At 44.2% G+C, this 16,730-nt stretch overlaps 1 protein-coding gene across 1 annotated transcript; it reads right to left on the reverse strand.

The window, feature by feature from the left end:
- Nucleotides 1–2,275: 2,275 nt before the first annotated feature.
- On the reverse strand, nucleotides 2,276–15,490 carry GCNT1 (glucosaminyl (N-acetyl) transferase 1). The gene is made up of 3 exons (XM_087742563.1): nucleotides 15,372–15,490; nucleotides 5,058–5,193; nucleotides 2,276–4,646 (listed from the first exon to the last, which is right to left on the reverse strand). The coding sequence occupies exon 3, from the start codon at nucleotides 4,507–4,509 to the stop codon at nucleotides 3,229–3,231; it is 1,281 nt and encodes a 426-aa protein (XP_087598689.1). The 5' UTR covers nucleotides 4,510–4,646; nucleotides 5,058–5,193; nucleotides 15,372–15,490; the 3' UTR covers nucleotides 2,276–3,228.
- Nucleotides 15,491–16,730: the final 1,240 nt, after the last annotated feature.

The following is a 16,730-nucleotide window of genomic DNA, read 5'->3' on the forward strand; positions in this document are numbered from 1 at the left end:
GCTGGTCTGAGAAACTGAACCAGCTTTAAAACACAGAAAAATAAAAAAAGCTTATTCAGTAGGCAGAATGCAAAACAGTTTCCTTCCTAGCTGCCCAAAGGATGATAAGGTCATGGTGCGAGTGCTGGTGTAAGCTGGGTGCATACAGGAGGAACTGGAAAAAGCAGGTACTCTGAGTGGCCTGGGCAGCACCATAGCTGTACGCCTTCAATTTTAACTGCTCTATCCTCTGTCCAGCTTCCAAGTTCAATCCTAGTGCAGGTCTGTGTGTTGCCTTCTTCCCTGAGAGGGAACCTGAAGGTGATCAGAGTAAACCAGGAGTTTTCTTGTATTAGAGCACGACTGTATTCAGAATTAATGGTTGAAGATTGCTGTAATCATTGCGGTTTTAACTTTTCGCTATTCCTAAGAAGAGCCCAGCATCTTCAGCACAGCATCAAGATTACCTTGTTGCTGCATTATCAGTGAAGCATTTTTCTTTCGTGTTCACTCAAGCTGGTACTAGACTTTTACTCCAGTCCTCTAAACACCTAGTAGAAAACTGAGACAAGTTATGAAAAACCAACTGCTGATGTCAGTAAGGGATATAATCTAGATTTTATTTGAGCTTTGTTGGTGGCACAAAGTTGCTCATTTCTAGGATGATGATTATTTTGGCTAAGTTTCTTGGCAGATTTAGTGAAATACTAATTAGGTTACATTTCCTTCTCTACCCATTATAACAGGCTACGGTGTCTTTTCTGTATGTGTAGTTGCAATACCTTTATTTACTCTACTAATTTCCTTTGGCACATTCAGTATTCGTTCAACAGATTGAGTTCTTTTCATGAAATTCCCTTTCTAGACCACTTAAAATCTACTAGATCAGGGTGTCTCTTCTACAAGCCCGTTTTAGGGAGGCAGATTTTTTTGTGATTCACTTTCCCCAGAAGAAAAAGAAATTCCTCCTTATGTTATGGAGAATGTACGCTAAACAGCAATGGTGTCCTGTTTTTCCTTCTGTACAGAACATAACAGTGAGTGTACACAGGATCTCTCCTGACTCTATCCAAAGAGTAACATTTGGAGCACCTAGTCAAGTAGCATCTTCACTATCTATCTACAGTAGCAGTATCATTAACGAGAGACATATAGACAGGCATTCACTGTATTATACAAATGAGTAGCTACAAAGCAGGCTGGAATAAGTGGGCAAAGGGGTTGATGCTCTAGCTGTCCAGCAGATTTCAAGCAATTGAGTTAGCAGTCCATCCTGTGCAGAGAACTTCATTACCACTTTTTCAGGCTATCCGAACTAGCAGTTCCAGTCTCAGAAGCTACTCATGTAGCTTGTCTTTAGGTAGAAATTCTTAAAAACAAACAGCTTCCTTGATGCTAAAAACATCATACGACTTCCTGGAATTTCCCGGGACTATACGCAGTGAAGTTACACCTTGTTGTAGCTTGTGCAAAGCTGGTAGAGCACAACTGTCTATAAGAGCATTCTTGTAGAAAAGCCAAAGGGTGGGGAAGACAGGGTATTTCCCTCCGCTGTCTCAGCTCACAGGCTTTCATTACCTGTTTATGCATCATGTGAGAGCCTCTCAAGACTCCCTAAACAGCTTTCAGGTGGTTTTGAAGGCAGGGGATTGGCAAGAATAGGCCTTATTTCAGATTAAATTGCTTGCCTCCCTAGCTGTTTGCATGACCAACAGTAAGCAGTTCCTTATGTTAATGCCTAAGTATTGGGGCACACCTTAGGAGAAACTTCATGACAAACTACCCTTGTAAGGAACACGTGCTGCCATCACAGCAACAGTTCAAGAAACAAAAAATTTAGTCTATTTTGCCACTTGCTAGTGCCTGTAATGAATTCCACTGTCATCTCAGGAGTAAGAAGAGACACCTGGCAGTAACTATGCATGACAAACCTGAATTGATGTGGGAAGAAATAATATCATCCCTCACAGTGTCCTGTTCTCTCATCACCATGCTTCTGTGCCACATTGCAGCAGCTAAACTAAGCAGGGACCTAACCCGAAACAAAACTCATTCAGATTTTCTCCTTTCCCTTCCACCAAAACAAGCAAATAAATAAAAATCAGCTGCACCAGCTAAACCTAAACAAGCATAGACACATGAATGAATGAACATATGGAGGGAAGGTAGGACTTGTCTCAGCTGCAGCTTCAATTGTGTATGGCAACCTACAGCAAAAACATTTTAGGTCTTCATCATTACGATTTTTTGGTGGTGCTTTTAGAAGGACTTTAATTGTAGGAAGAGGCGGTACCATTTAGAAAAATATCTTTATTTTTGCATACTCAGTGTTAAAAAAATCTGGAATTCAAGTTGTGCTTGACAGAGAGCAGAAACCAGCAGTTCCATCAGTGACATTTAGACACTACTGCAGTTCTTTTAATTTTTTGAGAAACTTGAGTCATTCTGGATCCAAAAGCAAGACTCCTGATACACTAAGAAGTGTATAATTACAAGTCTAACTCATCAGGCACAAAACTGAAGTTTCCCTGAGAAGATGTAATTACAAACTAGTGTATAAACTTTATATCACATTATCGGGGGGGTGGGGGGGGTGAGAGTACAAAAGCAAGATTTGGCTACAAAAATTTAAACACAAATCCTTAATACTCCATGCTGAAGACGAAATTTTCAGGAGGATTAAGAATTACGTATTACAGAACTACAGCAGTCAGATTTAAGTTAAGTTATGACAGCTGGCTTTGGTATATTCCCTTTCATATATTTTTCATATCAATTCTAATGTTTTCCTGAGATCTTTCAGTACTTAGTATGAAGTCTGTGTCTGTGCAGTCCAGCTGCTTCCCCCCCCCCCCATCTTTCCTTTCCAGCTACCATTACATTCATGGGAAAAAACTGAGGAATAACCATGAACAATATGCATTTTCCAAGCCTTAAAACAAATAGTTTAGCCAAAGGAAGCCCATTAATTACACCTTTTAGATAATAAATATTCCAAATTTGGCCTTCCAAAAATTGCTGTCTTCAATTTTGCACCCGAAGTTCCAAGCCTCAGTGTGCCACACAAGGCATCCCCATCTCCACTTGAGACGTGTCTTCTCTTCCCCTTGTCCATGGACAAAGCAGTGAGGGCATCATCACCACCCTATCAACATGGTGAGAACCATCATACCCACCATCAGCATTGCCACAAAGTACATAGCTGTATAGTATTTGTACCTCTGTTTCGTAACAGGAGCATGCAGTATTTCAGTTCTTTTGCAGGTACAAAGCTTTGTGTCGCAAATACTCTTCCAAACATTTCACTGCAAAAGGGTCAACATCAGTGTCAAACTTATTAGCAAAGAAGTGGTGGTTTCGTAGCATCCAGTTCAGGTCTCCCACCCCAAAAACACAGACAGAGCGAATGTGAACTCCGCTGCATGGTGGGTAAGGTGCACCTTTGGACACATCACCTTCAAAGTACTGCCACTTGACAAACCTGGCCAGTGCATTCATGTCAGAAACATCGTACTTGTCACTAGAAGAAACTGCACCTGGCACTTCAGGGATTCTCTGAATTGTTGCCCACAGGTACTCATCTGGGCTGTAAGTGTCTTTTGCCCACTCAATGAATTTAAGTATTTTGCTGCTTTCTAATATGTATTCTACAAATCTTCTGCTAACTACAAAATAGGCACTACCAGAAAAAATCGGAGTACTGAGAGGTGGTAGTTTTTTGTCTATGCCTGTGTTCTTTATTTTACCATCAATAATCTCATGGTGCTTCTTCCATCTTACTTCTTTATAAACAGGCATTTTTTCTGTTTCCAAGCTGTTTTCACCTTTAAGGGCTTTTAATTTCTCTACTATTTCCTGATTGGTCTTTATAGGGAAGTCCATGCCACAGAGGTTTATTAGGTATTTCCAGTTTGAACTTCTTCTGTAGAGATCTTTCATGCAGTTAATGTCTGCCTGCACCCTGCTCCATGAAGCATATACAACACTCTCTAACTGGCTGGAAATAAAGACGTTATCAAAACATGAGACTATTCCCTTCACAGCAGCATAAAAAGATTCTGGAGACTTTTTATCAACATGAATGCAGTAAAAATTCTGAGGGGCGTAGATTGATCTTAGAAGTCTATCAAGCATCTCAATTTTGTGATAAACCACTATTGAATACGCAATTGGAAATTCTGCTTCTTCATTGCTGAGAGGTTCCAAAATGTATTTCCTAGTCTTGGTGAAGGAAGCACAGTCTGCTGTCATGTTAATATAATCATTTGTTGTTAATCTGGGGCGTTTCTTAAATGACACTGACAACGTCTCAAGCTTTACCTTTTGAATTTCTTCTATATCCCCCTCTATAATCTTGGTGCAGTTAACATTGCTAATAGGATCTTCTTTTGTCAGCTCTAGATGTCTCCGATTTAAGAAGTCTTGCTTCTGGTTAACTTTCAAAACCGAAATGATTACTAAAATAAGAGTTACACCCAAGAAAAGCCTGAAGCGTGAGTTGTGGCAAAACCGTAATTTCCTCTTCAGCATTTCAAATACCAGGTAGCTTTGCAGGGCTAAAAAAATTGCCCTCCACTCTGCTCATATCAGCTTCAACAACTTCAGAATAAACAGCTTGTGTTTCTGAGGAATTTGGTGAGTTTGTCAGGGAGATAGAAGGAAAAGTCCTAAAATAAGATGAAATATGACTGTCATTCAAAGACCAAAAAGTTTCTTTAAAAAATCACTGGTTAATAATTATGTCATTATTTAGTGACAGTAAAAAGGTGACTAGTTCAGCCAAAAACATTCTGCTGAAAATTAGAAATTAATGAATGAAATTAGTTTATTTTTCTAGAAGAAGATTGGGAGAGGGAGATAGTTTTCATGAGACACTATTTCCATAGTACTAAGACTACAGAACAAAGTTCAGTAAGAAAACAGAGCTGATTGAGCTGCATCTGACAAAATTAAAGCCAGTAAGTCAGATACATTACTGAGAAGGAAGTATTTGATGTTGATTCACGCTTCAGAGTTTGACAAGAATGTTTCATACTCACTTCAACAGTAACATAGATTTCATTATAATTATAACTTACCGCTCACTTCCCGGATGCCAGTCGCGCTTTGTGTTCTCACTAGGAAAGCAGTCCCTGAAGCCTTTCAAGATTCTTATGTGAGATACAGACTCTTCAACATCCTGCAGATGACCTCAGAAATACTACCAGGAAAGAGCTAATAAGAAGGGGACAAAGAAATTAGCATAGCATAATTCCTCAACTTTCAGAGTTGTAAGAACAGCTGTGACTGAATTGCTGAAGTACCTTTTTAAGGTAAAAGGCAATACTTACGGCCTAAAGCTGATTTGTGTTAAATCATGGCAAATGCACAAATCGAAGAGCACAGCAGTGTTGTGTTACCATTGTTTAAACACACTTGTTTTTATGATTCAGCAGTTGCTTTTATGTGGAAATATGCTGCACGGCTGAGTTGCAACAAGATTTGTAATATCCCAATCTTACTTTCATCTTTATTTCACAGGCACTACATCATTTTTTGTTTGCTAGTCCTGTTTTCCCTTAAGAACCTTTCTTCTGTTTCAGTAGCCTGTGAAGGGATCACTGCACAGTTAGGCAGCTGCTACAGCTGTAGCTGTTGAGAAAACTGCAGTCTAGAACTGGATTACAGAACTAGGTGTCTGTTTTTGTAAGTACTACCTCATGCAGGTAAACTGATCAAGAACAGGATATCCTTAAACAGCTTACATTGCCACTCAAATGCCATTTGTACTCACAAAGTCATTGCCTAATAATTCAGTGCAGGTCTGAATTTCAACCCCTAATTGCAAAAGCCAACAGTTTATAGAGAATGTCTTCCAAAATATTAATTTATAAGTTAATGAAATATTTAAGTATTTGAGAGATATACAGCTCCTTTCATTTTTACTACTTTCAGGAAAAATTTAGTGCCTCTGAATAACTTTCTGAACAGCTCTAAGAATAACTGCTACCCAAAAAAAAGGGTAAGAAAATTTGTTTAAGAAAAAGAACTGTGCACTCTGTCCACTTCTGGGTGTTGCTGTAGGCCATTCCGCATAAGATTTTTATTTTTTCCCCTTCTTTTCTTTAAGCTACTCCAGTATCTTTGTAGCTTTTAATTCTCAAACTGTGGCTTTTAACCTGCTACTTGCAAACCTCAGAACAGGTGCATGTCAGAAACTGAGACCTGGCGTCACAGAGTTTTTTGGTAGTAATGCTGCCACCAGGATGCACTACACATTGGGTCCACCACTATGCCCACAGCATTGCAAACTGACTGGGGGAATTAACCCACATGTAGTAAGTGAGGGGGAAAGTGCGGATCCCTGCACAAATGTCTAGCACAGCTATAATGATCAGCAGTATTTTAAGGAAGTACTATAACCACATGTTTTGTATTTCAAGCCACCAGCAGGCAGAGACCACAAACTATTTGTGACAGCATTACAGAAACATCTTATTTACTATAAAGTGTACTTTGTTTTCAGAGTTACACCTGTAATTATTTCATCCTGCATTTCTAATTTATCTTAGGGAGGTGGACATTTGTTCAAAGTCTGTTTTAGGTGTATAGTGAAGTCAAATTGGAAGAACTAAAATTTTAACCCTTAAGGTAAGTAGCCAGGTGAACCAGTGTACAGTTACAGCTGAAAACATACAGAGGTACCTTTTAAGTATCAGGTCTTACACTTTGAATTTGAATTAAAAAAAAAAAAAATTAAAAGGGAAATTCCACAATTACCACTTTTAGTTCACAATGTGGCATCAAACACAATGACACAATTTAGAGCAAGTTTTAACATGCTTTATAACTTACCATACGCTTGCTTACTTGACATCCTGCTAGTTTTGACTAGTAGATCTGAGCCAATAAAAATAATATCAATCACATATGAAATTAACAAAGGAAGGATACTAGCTATGTGATAGTCTCCATAATCTCGATCAAGTATATATTTCCAGGCGATGAAGCCTGTGATACTGGTTATCCTTTTCTGCCTACCGACCTAGAAATGAAGACTTTTCTAGAACTTAAAATGTACTTCAAATACACTTATATTTGTGAAGCTTTAGCTGACAGAAGCTGGAATCCTTCTTTCTTTCAGATGAGCATTAGCGCTACTATTTCATCCTATTGTCAGTTTTTAGAGAAGCACTAGCATTGTGGCGTAACACACACTTCAAGAGGATTGCCACCCCCTCCCTGTTCTTTACGATGCAGGGAGACAGTCTCTTTATTGAAAGCTACCACTGCAGTCTTCACCTTCTACAATTTCTGAAGAATAAAGCTCGCTAAGAAGTCTTTACTGTTCCTGTTCTAGAATAAACTTCACTGAAAGCAGGATAAAGAATCTCTTTCAGAAAGGCCTTGTATACCCAGCTGGGTGCAATTCCAATATTGTTTTGCGCTCAGAATAATCAGACCTTGCATTTCCATTATACCAAAATGAGAGATCTGCAAACATTTACACATTACATGGCTCTTATCTTTAGGTGGAGGTTTTTCCCCACAGTCACATTTCTCACTGACACGCTGCTTCCTCTGAATGGTCTTAGCAATAAGTTACTATTTGTTTATGCTTGCAACACTTTTTCTAAAAAGTCATGAAACTTCATCATACCCCATTCTTCGCAAAAGCTGACCTTTACAGGACAAGAAAAGGTTTGGTACCTTTCATCTAATAATATACCTGGGTTTTGTTTTGTAAAGTTTTACGAGCCTACAATACTCATTAACATAGCTTCAGACTGCATTCAGTAAAGCTTTTGACATTTTTTTCTCAAGCTCTGCGTAGCTTTAGTGTGCACACTAGAGAATGCGGCGTCAGAGGCAGCATTTTGCACTGTGGGAGAGCAGGACGAGGTTTGCGCAGCCACAGATAAAAGACTTTATGCTGCAGCCTTGGTCTTGCTCTCAACTGAAGTTCAGTTGCAGAAGTTATGTACTTGACCCGCTTCCTTCTTTTACTGCCTCCTCCTCAAGTCAGAGCCTGTATTTCTGATGCAGTAGTCATTAAAAGGGGAAACTTAGAGCAGTTGCTGGTATTTGGAAGAGTTAGTACAAAGGCTGAGTTAGCTGCCCACTTCCCTCTTCCCTGCCAAAATTATTCTTCACTGCTGAACAGTAGTACTGTACACAAACTGTACAGTATGAATAAACACAAACCCAAGATAATTTCAACTTGATTTCTACTAGAGACTTGTGTTCTCTTTAAATAGACCTTATGGAAAGGATTACTATACCTAGTTTAAATGTCCATTTCTGGCACCTCTTCTGTGTCAGAGGGTAAATCACTTGAATCATCTGCCTCTTAGTTTATTCATCTGTGAAACAAGTACTCATTACCTGCTAGTCTGGGAGTTGTCTTGATAAAAGTCAAGTTCTGATTTAACTTTTATATTACTGTAAAGGTGCTACTGTAAAACAGCTGATTTCATTAGTAAAGTTTTTACCTGGTTACTATATAAACTTGTGGTAACCCTACATGCTAAATTATTAGTCTGACCCGTGGTACTGACTGAAACGAGTCAGCAATAGACTACATGGGTACTTATGCCAAAGCAGCTGAAGGGGAATAACCTTCATCAAAGGCAGGCTGTGGCCACGGACAGGAGGGAGCAGCACCCTCCGAACCCAGAGCAGCATGTGATTGTAGTTAAGTTTGGTTTCACCCATCCTTAAAAACAAACAGAAAATCCCACAAGAAATCTAAGTCTTCATGGAAAAAAAACCAAACAAAACACTTTTACAAGATTATGCCACAGCTTGGAGGGAGACCCAAGTTCCCGTGGAGGTTTTATACAGACAGGCTGGACTGGAGCTGCAGCACGTAATGGCAGTGCTGTTATTAAGGACCCTTATATCCACACCACGGGGCTGGTCCTAAGAACGTTTGCGAGGGCGTACAGCCAGCAGAGCGCTGCTACACCAGCTCGGACGAAGGGCACATGCCTCAGCCCAGCAACACGGAAACCAGCCTTTGGCTGCCAGCACAGCCGACCTCTTCGGCTACAGTTTCACGGTGCAGCTGGTTTGATATCACGACGTGCTGCTGGTGGAAGGAGCAGCCCTGCTCCCATCTTTGCGGGCCGCCCGTCGGGCCAGGAGGGGTACGACAGCAGATCAAACCAGCTGGCCTCCGGGGAGCTCTCTGTGGTCAGCTATCATGGCTGCCAGCAGGGCCCCAAGGGCACCAATAGGCCTTGATGGCTCCAACCAGCCCCCTCTGAGCTCCCCCATGGCCCCACTTCAGCCTCCCGGGGCTGTCAGCCCCTACCCCAGTGATGCCATAGCATGGCCAGTCTCCAGCCCCGACAGCCTGGCCATGGGCCCTGACAATCTGGGCCCAAGTCCCAGCCCAGCCTCGGCCTGTCCCCATCCCCAGGGAGCTGCCTGATGCCAGGGCTGCCCCGTTCCTGGCTGGGGCAGTGGGACAGGCCTGGCTGCCAGCCCCTGCCCTGACAGACCCGCCATGGGGAGCCCCCGGCCCTGTGGTGCCCTGGAAATCTCTGCTCACCATGCTGCAGTCCAGCAAACCCGGGCTATGGGTTTCAGGCTCTTGTTTGGACTGATAAGGCTGAGAGTGAGAGATGTGTCTCTTCCTAAACGAGGCTAAAAGCAATGGCAGCCTCTAATCAGTGTTATGCTAGGGTGGCACCGCTCTCTGGGGATATTAATTTTGCCTGAGTTACAGTGTCAGGATTGGGAAAACAGGATTCCCGGTTCTCAGGTATTGCAGGGCCTCCCTCATGCCAGCTCGCGTGAAACGCATGGCTGTCCTCCATCCTGTCTGAAGTACTTTAGAGAGCAGAGTGAAACCACAAACTAAGTAGATATTTTTTGGTTTTAAGCAATTACCATACATTTTTATGCCAAGTATATTTTTTTCCTTGGAAAAAGCAGTTAGGGCTTGCTGTGAAATGGTACAGAGGCCCATCTCATGAGAAGAGGAAAATCATTAGGGGCTGGTGGCACAGGAACAAAAAAAATCAGGTGTCTTTTGATTTTGGCACTCCAGCCCTTTCTCACATCAGTTGAAAAACTGTTGAGGCAAGATGTTAAGCACCGATTCAGCATCCAAAAGGGAGCATTGTAGCCTCCAAAATACACCATGGGCCGGTACCAGCACCAGAAGTTCAGAAGGGGGTAAGTAGAGGGTAAGAAAGTACTTTGGGGTATTTCAGCAGCCTGTAAATCTTGTGAAAGACTGATAGAAAGGCAGGAAAGAGCTTAGAGTTAGGTAGCATCACAGAGGCTGTCAGGAGGTCAAAACCAGTTATAACAAGAGCAGGGAAGATCTGCTAGGTCTCGCAGGCTTAGCTGCAATATTCTGGTGCCACAACTCTCTCAGCCTTGTGGGCTGCTGAACTGATGTGCACCCAGCTCCGTCCCTTCATTTTTCCTCCTATTCTGCTTCCTCTAACAAATACCAGAGAAAGCAGATGGTGATGTTTGCCGTCTTGTAGTTGCTTTGGTGACTTCTGGCATACAACCACACTGGAGATGACCCAGCAACAAGAACATTACACAGGCGTCTATTGTATGTCCACAGACACGTCAGCTTTTAATCAAAGCTTTACAACAGGTATTTGAAAACTTCCTGACAGCTGCCCTAGTATCCTACATCCATCCATGACAACCTGAGATTTTTGTTTTTACAGAAACATATTGAAGAAAAGCCAAGTGGAAAATGTAGTGCTGAGTACACCCACCTCTGAAGTGGTAGTTGGGATGGGCCAGGAGACAAGTAATCGTTTTGATGGGTGGGGAGTGAGGGTCAGAACTGACTTATTTTTCCCTTTTCTTGCCTCAGAGGGAAGGAAGATATAAGGAAACTTCAGCTACCCCTGGGAATAGTAAGTGAGCACGTGTTGACCAGATCCTTGCTGTTGTCTTTCCCCATTCACAAATTCCACCGGAGATACAAAACTTCAGAAGGCAGCCCTCCACTGAGAGTGGATTTGCTGGAAAGTCCTTGAGTTTTACCAGGGCATATCCACGATGCTTCAAAGCATACATGTCCTGCAAGCAGTTATACAATTAACCTGCTTCCATTCAGGTTCAGTTATGCAGAACATTCGTTCTGATGAGGAAGTGATTTTTAAAGTGGTAAGCAGCTTGCATAAACATAAACATGCATAAGCCCAAAGACAGACTGCACAGATGCAGGGTTATCTGCAGAGATCTGCCAGACACAGAGCGGAGTCACATATACTCAACATTTCCATGATATCAAGCAGCATGATCTTGAAAGTAGACACGCCTGCAACTGAATGGAAGTGCTCATGTTTGTTCCGTTAGATAGTCTTCAGTCTTACTGAAAATGAGAATTGGTCATCAGCTGAGTATTTGGGTTACTATTAGACTTTACGGGACTAAGACCTGAATTCTGAAAGACATGCAGAGGCAGCAGTAGGGTTCCACATGGATGCAGTTGTCTGCTTATTGACAACACTCTGCAAGAGCAGGGCTTTTCCTTCAGAGCTGCTTAAAAAAAAAATTAGAAAAAGACACTTCCTTTTTGTAGAGAAAATAACACATTTTTAGTCCCTTGTTAGCTTAGAAGGCAGCTTTAAACAAAACTTCACAAATGACTAGTACTTCTACACCTACCACTACATGGAGATTAAATAGTGAGAGTAGCTAAAAGTAGATAGCTGTTTTTCAGGGGGGTGGGTATGAAAATAAATTCAAACCCCTGGGTTATTTGGAGATCTTATGTTCAAATGTCAGGAATCTGACACACTAAAATCTTTCTCTTTTGAAAAATGAGTAAAACCCACATGAACATACATTCAGTGTGTAAAATGGCATTGAAAAAAAAATACAAGTTTCGGTAGCCTTTCTAGTACTCTTTTGTACTACTGTATCAAGTAAATCTTCCTCAGAACAACTCAAAGCCTGATTTCCTGCATTCACGTCCATTCTCAGAGGTCCCACAGGGAGAGCTGTAACAGTAAGGAATTTCAACTAAAGAAGTAAAGCCATTATGGCAAAGTCATTCAGTGACCCGTTCCTACCTCGAGAAGTCTGTGACTCTTAGTACTGATGAAAATATATGTTTTACCTCCAGGTAACTAACACTGAAAGTACACTCATGAATCCCAAAACAAAAAAAACCCGCAAAAATCTTTAAAGTAGTGTTGCCCAATTTAACACCCAGTACAACTGCCTGGTGTTCATCAAGATAATTTGTACATACTGGCTACTTCAAAGTAAAACGCCTATCTATTTTTTTCACGTTATTCTAATGTAGGAACTATAATTTTGCCAGGAACAGTGTGGTCGCTGCACTCCTCACACCCACCTACAGAATTTTGCTAATTGCTGCCTTGTGACAATGCTGTGTTTCAGAATGGGACACGCTGGCAGACTCTGTTACCGGAAAGGTAATCTCTATTAAACCACAATTAAATCTCATGGGGGAAGGAGGCGGCTTCAAATTTTTGAGTACTTGGATCCCTCTTTGAGCACAACATTTAAAGTATTATTCTGAGGAGGCTTTCTTTAGCCCTATGTAGAAGGCAATGTTTTAAAGGCACGCCTACAGTTACAGCTCATCAGTGAGCTAAAGGACAAATAGTAGCAGCAGCAATAACCTCTGAAAAGAACAGACGTCTCTTGTACTTACAGGACTAACAAGGATCAGCATCATGCTTAGGTGCATAGGTTTAACTATATTGTACAAGTCAATAAAACAATACTTCCTCCTCTTAATCTACAGCCTAAGAGGGACTATATGGTATTTTTTTTGTTTTTTTCACAGTTCACTTCAGGTGAGATGAGTTTAATGTGACCTGCAAGACAACTGCACATAAAAATACAGTTCAAAAATACAACTTTTTATTGTCTAAGGAGCAGATACTACCTGGAAAGTAGGTTCCATTGCAAAATACACAAAAAGACGGACAAAAAAACCCCCAAATTATAGTTTATAGTGCTGTATATATCATCAGGAATGAGTAACTTTCACTGTCATCACAGAAACTTTATACTGGGTGAGAACTGCCACCTCCTACTCCCTTACAGGATTTTTCAGTAGAAAAACAGCCTAATCCTTCCACCCCTCAAAAAGACAAACAAAAGAAGGCTTTAAAAATCTAATCAAGAACAATACGTATGATTATGGTAGGAGAATCCACAGCTGGGAACATTTTGGTAGCACAGTTACCAAACACAGAGCTTTTGTTCGGATTTACAAGGTTCTTGCCTGGTGGGTGCAAACAGCTTTCTGAGACAACCCATCACAGTTTTCTGAGATGCGATGAGGTTTCTGTTTGTTTTATTAAGCTTCTCTACTAGCGCCACGATTATCCTGCGCATAATAATGCCTCACAGTGCATGAAGTGGTTTCCCTGGAGCTATGAAGTAAACCTAATAGCACAAGTTATTTCGGTTGTACTGGTTGGGCATGCTACATTCCTGTGGAATTACTTTTTTTCACCTTTCCTAAAACGGAGTTCTAGGTTGATAAAGTTAGGTGTTTTCAAGTTTCAGGAGTTTATGAACCAAAGTAAGTGGAGAACTTTTGGATTATGTTGGAATCCAAAGGAAAACCAGGAGGAGATTATTAGAAAAACAAAATTAAATCTTTTCGTAAGACTAGCAGTGGGTTTTCCACTGTGGCAACAAATTTGGAGAGCAGGATTTTGCTCAGTAAATCACCATACTCTCAGCACAGCAGACTGTAAACCTTCAGCTTGTATGCTTCCCAGTGCATTTCGGCTAAGTTAGAAAAAAGAGAACAGACTTAGCAAAGGTATTAATTGGGTTTTTTAAGCAACTTTTGGCTCTTCTGGCCTCAGGGAAGAAGTATTACGCCAGACAATTCAGATTCATAGGAAAGAGATGATGCTGGTAACTGATGTTTACTATAGGCAGAGTAGAGAATCACTGAGGAGAGGAAATAAAAGTAGTATTTTCATTTGTATACACCTACTTTCAAAAGCAAGGTACCATTGTAACTGAGCTCCAACTTGAGCTACAAATACTGCATTATTTTTCACAAGAATTCTCAAGTTGCAGTCGATAGACCGAAAAGCTAGATTTGTCCCCTCTTCTCTTACTGCCATTTCTGACTCTGTAATTCTGGGCAACTCTGAGGTCGCCCACCTCATATGCCATTAAAAAAGAAATTTAAAATTGCGGACTCCAAAACGGCAATTCCCTCCTACTGCCGCTCCTCCTCTTTCCCACAAAGAAATCTACTTTTCTGAGCAGCACTGAAAGGAGGCGAAGTGCCAGAGCATAACTGAGCTTTCTGTCAGGTTTCTGAGTCCTCCCACCCAACTTGGGTCACAGAAAACTATTTACAACCTTATAAACAGCTTTGCTGTTCTGAAAAAAACCCGAGGTTTCTTCAGGGTTTTCCCAGTTCTGGCAAGTTTAACAGAGGGGGAAAAAAAAAGCCACACGGCAGGACTGCAACACCTCAAAAGCATCCGATCTCCCCTGAACCCTGTGCTTGCTAACAGATCTCACACCAACCCAACACCCCCGAGGCCAACAGCCTGCCCCGGGCTCCCCGGCAGGCACCGCCGCGGGAAGGGGCAAAGGAGGGCGACAGACAGAAAGGGGGGAGAAGGGGGAGGAACGGGAGAAGGAAAAAAAGGGAAGAGGAGAGGAGAGGAGAGGAAAGGAGAGGGAGAGGGAGAGGGAGAGGGAGAGGGAGAGGGAGAGGAGATGAAGAGGAGAGGAGATGAAGAGGAGAGGAGATCAGAGGAAGAGGGAGAGGAAGAGGAAGAGGGAGAGGAAGAGGAAGAGGGAGAGGAAGAGGAGAGGAGATGAGAGGAAGAGGGAGAGGAAGAGGAAGAGGGAGAGGAAGAGGAAGAGGGAGAGGAAGAGGAAGAGGGAGAGGGGAGGGAGAGGGAAAAGGGAAACGGGGGGAAAAGTGAAAAGAAAGAGAGAAAAGGGAGGAAAGAGAGAAAAGGGAGGAAAGAGAGAAAAGGGAGGAAAGAGAGAAAAGGGAGGAAAGAGAGAAAAGGGAGGAAAGAGAGAAAAGGGAGGAAAGAGAGAAAAGGGAGGAAAGAGAGAAAGGAGGAGGGGAGAGATAAAGAGAGAAAGAGAGAAGGAGAAAGAAAAATAAAAGAAGGATCGGAGAGGAAGAAAGGAAAGAGGGGAAGGCGAGGAAGAGGGGAAGAGAAGTAAAGAGGAACAGAAAGAAAAGGAGGAGGAGGAGACGGGCACAGCCGCTGCGCCGCCCCTGCCCTCCAGCGCGGCACCTGCCCGGCGACCCCGCGGCTCCGGGGGCAGCGCTGCGCCGCTCCGCAGGGCACGGCGGAGGCCGCGGCAAGAGCGATGCTCCCAGCCCGGCCCCAGCCGCCGCCCGCCCCGCTCCCGGCCCGCCCCGCTCCCGGCCCGCCCGCGGCACCCACCTGCGGGGCCGCCGCCGCTCTCCCCCGGCGCGGCGCGGCTGGACGTGTGGCGGCCCGGCGGGGAGGCGCCCGGGGCAGGCAGGGAGCCCCGCCAGAGTCGAGCTGCACCTCCCCTGGCGGCGCCGCCCGCCGATGGGATCCCGGCCCCCGCCCGGCCCCCGCCCCCCCCGGCACCACCCACCCACCGGCGCGGCCCGTCGCTCCGCGGCGCCCGGCGCCCCCGGCCGCGTCTCGCCCCTGCCTCCCCTCACTCCCGCCCGCCCCGACAGCGCCGAGCTGCCGCCGGCCCCGTGTGCCGCTGCTCTTCTTCGGCCCTTTTTTTTTTCTTTTTTTTTTCTTTTCTGAAGGCTTCCCCTGTGAGTGCCGGTAACGTTGAAACCCACGTAGGGCGGAGCGGGGACAACTCCTCCGCGGCTGATGGCAACGACGGGCTTTCTCACGCTTGCCGGGGCCACCCCGGGGGACGGCCCGGCAGCACCCGCGGGGCACAGTCCAAGCCCACCCTGCGCCCGCCGCGGCGGCGGGAGGCGGCGCGGCAGCCCGCCCTGGGGGCCGCCCCGGCGGCGGGGGAGGGTCGCGTCTGTCCCTCGGCTCGCTTGCGGTTTGTCCCCAGCGGGGCCGGGGTCCTGCAGGTGCGGGGGTGCAGCGGCGGCTGGGCGCCGGCCCCGCAGCTGGCCCCGGGCTGCCCCCAGCTCGCCTTTTGCGGACAGATGCGCTTTAAGTGGGTCAGTGGGTGGAAAAACCGAGAGGGAGGGAGAGGGGGCTGGGCGGGGAAGGGAGCAGAGCTGGCGGGGAAGCCGGGTGCGAAACTCGCAGCGGTGAAAAGAAAAGCGTGCCTAGACAGAGCCTGAGGAAGACTTTGATGTGCTGTTCACTTCGTCCCATCAAACGTCTGCCCGACGATGAACGTACTCGACGGGGTTTGGAGAGCTGTGAAACATGAAGGTGGAGCTTAGGGGCAGGCAGCTTCTTAACGTTATCAAAGTACTTAAAAATGAAACAAAATTAAATTAAAAAAAAAAACAGGAAGTTCAAAGAAAGCATCTTCCTCATTAAAAAAACCCAAGCGCTGCAGCCTGCAGCAGCTTGAATAGTGCTTGCAGCATTCCCCAAGAATCGCCGCACATCAGCATTACCTTCAGCAGTACGATCTGGCAGATGAAGGCACGCCTAGAGGACTCTCCTGTCCTTTCCTCACCCCGGTTGTGAGCTCCCACTGGAGGTGCATGCATCTGCACAGTGAGCAGGATCAAGGGGCTGAAAGCTAACAAGAAAATGGGAAGATTTGGTTTCAGGGCTGCCACTAGGAGACACTGCCAGAAGGGGGGAATTGCCCCACATGTCGCCACTTAGATCAGG

The sequence above is a fragment of the Nipponia nippon genome, unplaced genomic scaffold (assembly GCF_047370975.1).
Source record: "Nipponia nippon isolate SJK-2023a ecotype South Korea unplaced genomic scaffold, ASM4737097v1 scaffold_8, whole genome shotgun sequence".
Lineage (NCBI taxonomy): Eukaryota > Metazoa > Chordata > Aves > Pelecaniformes > Threskiornithidae > Nipponia > Nipponia nippon.

What these genes read in the sequence shown, in the direction of transcription:
- GCNT1 (XM_087742563.1), bottom strand. Translation starts at nt 4,509, where the DNA reads ATGCTGAAGAGGAAATTACGGTTTTGCCACAACTCACGCTTCAGGCTT.